Source organism: Pyrus communis, chromosome 13 (assembly GCF_041283825.1).
Source record: "Pyrus communis isolate YQ-2024b chromosome 13, ASM4128382v1, whole genome shotgun sequence".
Lineage (NCBI taxonomy): Eukaryota > Viridiplantae > Streptophyta > Magnoliopsida > Rosales > Rosaceae > Pyrus > Pyrus communis.
This window is the reverse complement of record NC_142577.1, coordinates 4,055,137-4,064,243: the sequence shown is the minus strand read 5'-3', so window position 1 is coordinate 4,064,243 and position 9,107 is coordinate 4,055,137. Positions and strand designations below refer to the sequence as shown.

Genomic DNA, 9,107 nt, shown 5'->3' with positions numbered 1-9,107 from the left:
GAGTTTGGATTAAAGCCGCTCTTTTAAGCAACGTTATTTCAAATGTTTATATTTGGCTACTGCTACATAATTTGATGACCGAAGAAAATGTTTATACTTGATAATCATATTCAAGTATAATAGCTGATCAAAAAGAGGTGGTTCATGGTGAACCCCTGAGTGCGAAAGAAAATGTTTAATCAAAGAGACTTGAAACTCATAACCACATAAATAACAATCTTATTATTATCATGGATGGATGTAATATCATTTATTATGTTTTTAGACACAAATCATAAGACTATATATTTCTAGTTTCATTTCACCTGTAATTTATAACCTGCCCCCTTCCAGTTTAAACTTTAAAGGATGCTTTTCTTCAATCCTGGTTCTTCACAATCAGTGAAGAGTAATGACACATACAGACATTAAAGTTGAAACCTTTTTCCAAGCAGATGCTACACCTACAAAAAGATATTAAGCTTAAAGACCTTAATATCCAGCTTTGGATAATTGGCAAGTATCTGCTAACCTTCCCTTATACGCTACAAATTCTGACTTTAGCTTAGGAGAGCAATGGAATTTGATTAGAATTATTCAGAGCACAAAAATACACGTAAACACATACAAAATTTTTTGAGCCGCACGATATTAGAGAAAATTCATCTGGTGGTTCATCAACTGAAAGCGACGACGATCCAAAATCAAGGGCAGGGTAGACGCCAGGTGGCCTTTCTCGAGGTTTAATTCACAGCTCAGCCCTTCATCAAAAAGTGAAAGATCAAAATTACTTTTACAGGAAGAGCAATACCAGAAGATGTAATCTAAATTATTTATATTTGGTTCCCCTGAAATCCTTTTGACTGCTTCAACATACTATATGCAGACAGAACCAGAACCAAGTCCAGACTCACTCGTAATAGGTCTCCTCATCCACAACAATATCCCAGCTTTCCCCTGTCGTGCTTTTCCCATATTTGTGCACCTTACTGCAAAGAGAGAGCAAGTTAACTTGTCAAAGAAAAACCGGAACAATAGATGCCAATGCAGTTCAGCAAGTTTATTTCCTTTCGTACCCATTTCAAAAGTGCTCTTCTCCCCATGTCCTTCACCAACCTAGACATGAGAGAACAAAAACAGAGTTGCATCAGATTAAATTATTGAAAGAAAAAGTTCACTTCTGTTGTAACGAATCGACATTAGAATCAAGCAACCAAGTTATGAAATACAAATTTAAAATGTAACTATTTACCGTGTCTGAAATGAATCTGTGAAATCAAATAGTTAAACCCTAAACAGCACCACTGCAAATAGTATAAGAAAATTGAAATTAACCCTAAAGAAATTGGGAGAGAAGAATATGAAAAGGGAATACCTTTTGGCCCTTTGAGTTATTGGAAAAAAACCCAACAGAGCAACAGATAAACAAAAATACAGGAGGAAAGAAAATAAATTTTCAACTTGTAAGATTCATACGCGAACAGATTGGTGGTCAAAAGCATTTCAAAACTCAGAGCCATCAAGCTTTTTGATCTGCATGGAAATTATTTATGAAGTTTGAGATTCTTATAGACGCTTCAGACACATCGACATATTGAAAAAGCAATATTCAACAACCCTGTTGTTCCTAGTACCCATGCTCCATAGAAGGTTACAGAAAATATGAATGTCTGGACTCTGGAGTGAGAAAGTAAAAGGACTTACTGCGTACTTCATATCTTCCAAGTTTGTGTAGTCTACAATCCCTGTTGTTCCTACAAAAAAGGCATAGGACAAAAGCTAAGTCAATCGAAATTCTGATGTCTCATGAGCTAGGTCTTAGGATTAAACTATTGAACTAACACTATATGAAATAGCAGAGTATATCCCAAAAACAGTCTGAAATCTGGTTGATAATCGAAGAGTTCGAGTATGGAAGAGATGAAAAATGGAGAGAGCACCTGTTTTGGCTGAAGCAACGGCTCACACAATCCGGACAAAACTGCAAATGTCTTAAAAGGGGAAATTATAAAAAGAAACCTTAGCAACTGAATTCAAAGAAACATTCTGACATTGTAAATAACATTTCACAGAAATAAAATAAATAAATAAAAAACTAAAATAAAAAAAAAAACCTAAAGTAATTACACTCGGATTACAATGTTATCATTTAACAATAGGAATTCCCATACCTTAGCAGAAGATCCTGCATCTGCAAAGGATCCTTTAAAACCTTTTGAGTTCTCCTGTGCATATAGACCCCTTGTAAGTAATCTTAATCAGTCAGTTATCATGAATATACAACTTATATTAATTTTCTACAATATCCAACACACAAATATAACAGAAGAGGAAAATTTTACTTAAGCAGCACAAAATGATATCCTCTGCATTTCATTCCAAAATCCATCACTCTTATGTCTTTGCCTGCACAGTTTTTGCTCCAACATAGCCTGCCATGATGACAGCACTATCAATAATTAAGACATAAAGAAAAGGCTATCCTAGCTAGGTATTATCGTTGGAGTAAACCAACAGCACCATAAGTAAAGTAGCAGACCAAAGTTTTTTTTAGAGTTGATGTCTTAACATGTTTAAGTAGCGAAAAGATTACAACACATTGGATGTGTTAACAGATCCATAAGCTGATGACTCCCTCTCTGGTTTACCGGATCATTCTTAATGTATTCAACAATGCAGCAGCAATTAAAAGTCCTTGGAAAATGCCAAGCTACTATAAAGACATGACGAAAACTATATCTCACCTTACCCCCTTGTTGGCATAGACAGCATATCCATCCTTGTTGTTCGGGGTGAATCATAATCCAGAACTCCATTATCATCATCTTTTTTGAAAGCACAAACCAAAATCACTTCTCAAAGAGATCATACACAGAAGAGAGTGGAAGCTTACCCAAAGCCAATTTCATGTTGTTCACTCCTTTTTTTGGACCCAACAATCTGTGGGTTTGATTGCAGCATAGTGATTTAGTTTAAAATTTCAACATTGATTATATATATATATATATATATATATATATGTAGATAATCCTAAACACATCAATTAAATCTCAAATTACAAAGAACACTTCAATCTGACTAAAACTACACAAAGGAAAAAACAAAGACATAAAAATGTTCAAACCAATCTAGAAGCCAAAATGATCCCCCAACATCAGTAAATTAACAATAAAAATCTAAACCCATATAAATTCACAGGAAAATCAAAACGCGCGAAAAAAATTTTGGATCACAAATTGTCAGGTACAAAAGGATAAATTACAAATCCAAAAGAAAAAAAATCACAAACAAACTAAAACTTCAAATCAGTGAAGACCGTACCTTGAAAAGGGGTCGCCGCTCTTGCCAACATCGGTGCTATCGCCGTCTCGACCCTCAACATGCTTCCGGCCGTACTCGATGACCTTGGTTGTGGAATTCTCCAGCAATTCTGGCAGAATTGGTTATGCCTGTTTGCTCGCCCAAGGTTTTTTGCTGTGAATGAAGGCAAAATTTATAAGGTCAGAGAGAAACATGATAGCCACGGAAAGAGTGCCAAACAGTGGCGCAAAAAGACTGGCCGACAGTTTTTCATGACCAGCAAAACATACACCCAAGAGAAGCAAGTATAGTTATTAAGATTTAAACATGAAAGCATTAATCGCAAGGAAAAATTCATCATCAATATCAACTTAATGCTGAATCATAAAGAATTAAGAATCAAATGAAAGAGCCACAACTAAATCACATTCCAAGAACAGAAGGTTATATGAACGAACGCAAACCAATTACAGAACTCACACTCATTGAACACAAATTTCAGCAAAAACCCAGAATAAATAGCAATAACTTAACCATAACCCAGACCCAAATCACAAAAGCGGCAAATATAACCTCAATCCCACTTAAATCCAAACAACCAGATGACCCAATCTCTCAAATATCACCAACTAATGATCAAGGCAGCTACAAAACAGAAAACAAAAATGTGAGTTCTAATTGAATTCATTTACATATACCCTACACCATTAAGATTTAGTAATAAATTTATATTCCTGTATTCCATAAAGAAAAGAAACTCGTCATATAGAACAATTATAGGTACATAATGATTTGATAAGATAACACTTAAACTGTGCAAGACCTTGCTATTGCACCAGCATGGTAGCAAAGCGTAAATTATTTTAATCAGGTACATACCAATTGGTTGTGAATTTTCTGACCGCAGGTGGTTGAAATACCAGCCACAACAATCTTAACATCAACCTCGTCCTGCAAGGAAATGAAGTTAAACGTAAAACAGATCATTCTGGGAACACATGTAACCTAAAAAATGTTATGCATTAAACTTGTGCTTCCAAGCGTATATTATATATGACTTGTCCTGGATGTTCTTATATTAAAGAAACCATGATTATTGTTGCGTATACCTTAAGCTCTGATAGTAGCATAGATACAGCGCGATAAGCAGGGTCTTCTGTGCTTTGCACGATAAACGTAAACTCTAAGGGACCACCATAGAGAGAAGTGACCTGTTTTCGTTAATTAAACAAAATAATTCAGACCATATTGGAAGAAAACCTTGGATACAAATTCAACCTATTAAATTAGTTAGCAGAAGGATTTTGAACACTTCACCAGATAAGACATCCTTACAGTGCAAATATAGAAATTTAGATATGTCCATCAAAAGAAAATATAGTTTAACTATGTTAATCTAACATCACAAAGATATTGAGTTTCCAAGTCTCAGAGCCAATAGAGTGTGATTTGAACTTCTTATGAAGCAAAACCTAATTTTTCAACTCGAAAATAATACAAAAACATGATTGGCTTTGACCACTCTCATTCCAAATGTTCTAGCGTTTGACCACTCTCATTATCAAGGGCTCACCAAATGGGTTTTCGATTTCTGTATGAAATTAGAAGCCTAAGTATGAATCATCAAGAGCAGGATTCATATGTCCCCTTCCTTGCACAGAATCTAAATATGATTGACATGTTCTCAGCACGATTCACTAACATAATGCATAATATGATCTATGAAATGCCGAACTCAAATGCCGGCAAGCAATTCATCCCAGACGCGACCCCAAATAACAAATTGAAACCCAACAAAAAGAAAAATTTCAAGTGAATTTCTCGGCAACCAAACGGACCCGGATCTGAACGAAACATAAAATGGCGAAAAAAAATCTAAATTTTAAGGGAAAAAAAAACAAACCTAGATCTGAACGAAAACTGCTAGCGTGCTGCAGAACGCTCTCTCCCTCCCCCTCTCTCTCTCTCTCTCTCTCCTCCTCTCTGTAAGCCGCATGCCTTCCCCTCACCAAATCCCACACCGAGCGGTTGATCCCACCGAATACAATCCTAACTTGTCCCAAACCCAAACTGACAACAATGCCCACCCAACTTTTACCCCCAACCGTGCAATGTTAACCCTGAACGGGCATTCCCGTCATTCGAACCAATGGCAGCTTCGTAAAAAAGCTGAAATATCCAAACCTACTGGTTTGGTACTGAACTCCTTTTATAAATACTAGCCTCTCTGCACGCACTAACGTGCGTGCGAGAGGCATTTTTGCATCACGGGCGCTACGCGCCCCTAAAGGTGTATTGGGTTAGTTTTTCTCATTGTAATTGTCAAGATATACTTTAAATATATTGTGTAAAGATGAACTTTTTTTTTTTTATCATGCACGTCCTAAAAAGTTATCATGTTTTTCGTTTTTACTTTGTGTAAAGTAATGATTTAAATGTTATTCATGCACTTATCAAACAACATACGATTTTAGATGCAAGTTCCTACCTAAAGCCTATGAACGATAGCAAGTATATGTAAATAAATAAAAAATAGTAGATGAAAACAGTAAGTACTCGTAGCAAAATACAAAACAATTTAAATGTCAAAATAAAAAATATTATGTTCAATCATCTAATTTAGTCTTTTTGCACCTGCCCATTGTACTCAAAATATGAAATTTATGAATTGCACACTAACCATTCCATTTTTTTTTTTTTTTTTTCATTTGGCTGATAGAATTTGATTTCACGAAATGAGCTATGCTTGATCATTATTATGACTTTGGTAATTAAGTTACTCAGTGTAGTTAGAATTCTATTATATCCATCAGTACCATTTTACCCTTATATATTGTACAGATGTACAGAAGATCAAGAGTTAGGTTCCTTAAACTCTCATATAAAAAATTAAAAAATATGATTAATTATTTAATGTTGTATAGAAAATGTGAACTGATCAATATATTTTGTAACATGTGGATTAGTGGGTGTATTAAAAGGGTGCACAACAACATTTTTTTATTATGGTGGACAAAAAGGTATTATGGGCAATATTTGGCGTCATTCGAGCAGGTGGCAGATCATTTATTCAATGGATGTGTGAATGGGATAGTTGATGCGGTTAGAGGAGTGAGTACATAATTATGGGTGTGCCATTTTGGGTTGGGATTGAGATGTTCAACATTAGAGCATGGGTCAGGCTATGTAGTTCCAATTGCTTGAGTTGAAGAAAGGTTGATGAGATAATGGTGTTACCGTACAATCATCCCATCATTCCAAAGTGATAATGGTGTTATCGTATGCCATATTGTCATATTGCCACGTTTGTTGAAGAATTTAGGAGCATATATTCCATCCAATTTGCACATATGTGAGTAATCTCTCATACATTTTTTACTATTTTTTCTTTAAAACAACAATGAAGATAAAATGAGAAAACATATATTATTTATAAATAAAAAAAATCTGAAAATATGACATGTAATTTCATTTCTAAATACATATTGACAACACTTAATGTCCTTAAATCAAAATGTTTTAGATTCATAAGTTTTCAATCAAAGTTATAGGCTAGCTAGGGATGAACTCCTAATATATGAAGCAAAGCAAAATATGGACAACATGTACATATGTAAACATAGCGTCTACGTGTGAAATCAAAGCCATGATTGCCACCCATTTGCTTGCACTTGATGCTTTAGATTTTCATGGTTAATCTGCAAGCAATAATGATAAAATAAGAAGTCTAACTGTAATGCACAATCCCAACTATAAAGATTGTAAGCAACATAACCTAAATACCTTTAAGTTTGACAATTTTCTCATGGCAATATTTTTACTCCAGTTACTTGTAGAATACTGAAAGATAAATATATTTGTCAAGTTTGAGGTAACAAACTGTAACCATATTTACAAAATTAAATAATAAGAAATATTACCTTAATCTTGTACTTCAACCTTTGCACTTTGAGACGGGTGTGATGCTTGTAAAACTAACAAAAAATGCAATTTTATTTATATTTGAAAATTGAATGCAATTTGAATTTATAGTATACTTTTGTATGAAAATAAGAGAAGACTTACCGTATTTAGAAAAGTTGTTTGGCCTCTGTTAATCTTTTTCCTACACCCATAAATTGTTTTATTTTATTTTATAATTTGAGATAATTAATTTGTAGAATGATATAGAGAATGCCAATAAAAATAAACAGGTAAGAAATGGTGTTGTACCTAATTTGTTGGACTTTATTCCAAATACGTATGATTTGAGGAGTTGTTGAAGGTTTTAATTCTTCTACAGCCTTTTTCATGCGCCACCTATATATTGAAGGTATATATAAAATAATTAAGTTCCTTGTAACAAATTTAGTATATAATTTAGGATACATACTGCTCATGCTTCTTCTTTTTCCACTCTTTGAGAATCAGTTGGCTTAGATCAGTAGTTTTTACTCCGACAGATATCTCCCAACCAGGTGTAAAAATAGAGACACGTCTGTTTGGGATCTTATAAATAGGTAGTTCCTTCTTCATTTTTTGTGGGTATTCTTGTAAATATCCTGAGAATGAAAACAAATAATTTTTAAAATAATTTTTAAAATTACCATAGCACACATATAGCACATTAATATAATCAAAATTGAAACTCATAATCTAACCGATATTTTAAAAAACGCACAATGAAGATTCCAAAGGAAGAAGTTAAAAGAACCCATATGAAGCTAAACCTGGGAATTCATACAATTACATATTATGCTTGCATGAAAATGTGTAAAATGAGTACAACCATGCAGGAAAAAGAAGTGAAAAAAAGAAACTTACACCTAGATTAATTTCCTTTTTATGCCTGGGGAGAAGAAGTGGGAGAAGAATGGCAAAGCAAAAAAGCGAAAAAATTGAAATAAAGAAGAATGATGACTCGGGCGTTGCTTAATACCAGTTTTATCCCACGTTAGAGCGCAAGGGATCGTGAAATTGGAATGGTTGAATGTAGAGTGTGTAGAGTAACTCATGGACATTATTGCCAGATAAATATTGATCAATATGTTTGATCATTTGTTTTTATTATTATTTTCCAGTTTTTACGGTACTACAGTGTGTGATATTGTTTATGAAGATTGGATGGTATCTGATTGTCCAGTTACTCATCATTGTATAATAATTTGTTGTTGATTTTAGCTATCTGGCTACCATGTTTATTTATTTGTTTATATTGTTTCTACTTTTTTTTTCTCAATTTTTAAACGTTAGGTGAGGGTTGATGACTGATTTTAAACGTTATTTATCAAACTGCTTTTTGCTCAACGTGGGTGCAGTTTTCATTTTCCACGTTCCATTTTTTATTTGAGGGATTTCTCGTGTCTCTTTTGTATTTTTTTTATCAATTCTTTTTTTGCCGAATTTTTATCAATTTTTTTTCAATAAAATAATATATTGGTAGTTCAGTTTGATTAGAAACTCTGCTTTTTGCTGAATGTTGGGTGCAATTTTTCAGTTTCACGTTTTATTTTTTATTTGAAGTATCCGTCCTTTTTTATTTTTTATTTTTTTTCATTTTTTCCCAATAAAATAAACTTTTACAAATTTTTATACATTTATATGGGATAATAATCTCTCTCCTAAAATGGAGGAGGATTGGGGTTATTCCCTTTTCTAGTGAGATTTAATACACGTCTTCCCCATTTTTATTGTTTTATTTTTTGTTTGATCTAATATAATGAATTTTAGATTTATGTTTTTTGACAAAATTGCCCTTGTGTGTTTTCATGTATCAAATTTGGTCAGTTCTAATTTTTTTTGTTTAAGAGGCTTTTCAGTCCAATTTTTTTTTGGTGAAGCCTTGAGAC

The 9,107-nt window shown here is 33.5% G+C and overlaps 2 protein-coding genes across 3 annotated transcripts; both read right to left on the bottom strand.

Moving 5' to 3' along the window:
* Positions 1-207: 207 nt before the first annotated feature.
* LOC148691627 (uncharacterized) lies at positions 208-5,372 on the bottom strand. 2 transcript variants are annotated; one of them, XM_088682822.1, is made up of 13 exons: positions 5,183-5,372; positions 4,389-4,490; positions 4,159-4,230; positions 3,301-3,453; positions 2,729-2,919; positions 2,322-2,411; positions 2,151-2,204; positions 1,920-1,970; positions 1,691-1,733; positions 1,056-1,095; positions 894-968; positions 608-740; positions 208-443 (listed from the first exon to the last, which is right to left on the bottom strand). In XM_088682822.1, the coding sequence occupies exons 5-12, from the start codon at positions 2,755-2,757 to the stop codon at positions 631-633; spliced, it is 492 nt and encodes a 163-aa protein (XP_088538948.1). In that variant the 5' UTR covers positions 2,758-2,919; positions 3,301-3,453; positions 4,159-4,230; positions 4,389-4,490; positions 5,183-5,372; the 3' UTR covers positions 208-443; positions 608-630. The 2 variants fall into 2 exon arrangements, with proteins under 2 accessions (XP_088538948.1, XP_088538949.1); XM_088682823.1 differs by having other exon boundaries at positions 208-740; positions 2,724-2,919; positions 5,183-5,336.
* A 1,375-nt stretch (positions 5,373-6,747) lies between these two features.
* LOC148691626 (uncharacterized) lies at positions 6,748-7,834 on the bottom strand. Its single transcript, XM_088682346.1, has 6 exons — positions 7,652-7,834; positions 7,492-7,578; positions 7,345-7,384; positions 7,200-7,253; positions 7,063-7,119; positions 6,748-6,977 (listed from the first exon to the last, which is right to left on the bottom strand). The coding sequence occupies exons 1-6, from the start codon at positions 7,792-7,794 to the stop codon at positions 6,918-6,920; spliced, it is 441 nt and encodes a 146-aa protein (XP_088538472.1). The 5' UTR covers positions 7,795-7,834; the 3' UTR covers positions 6,748-6,917.
* Between the last annotated feature and the right edge of the window lie 1,273 nt (positions 7,835-9,107).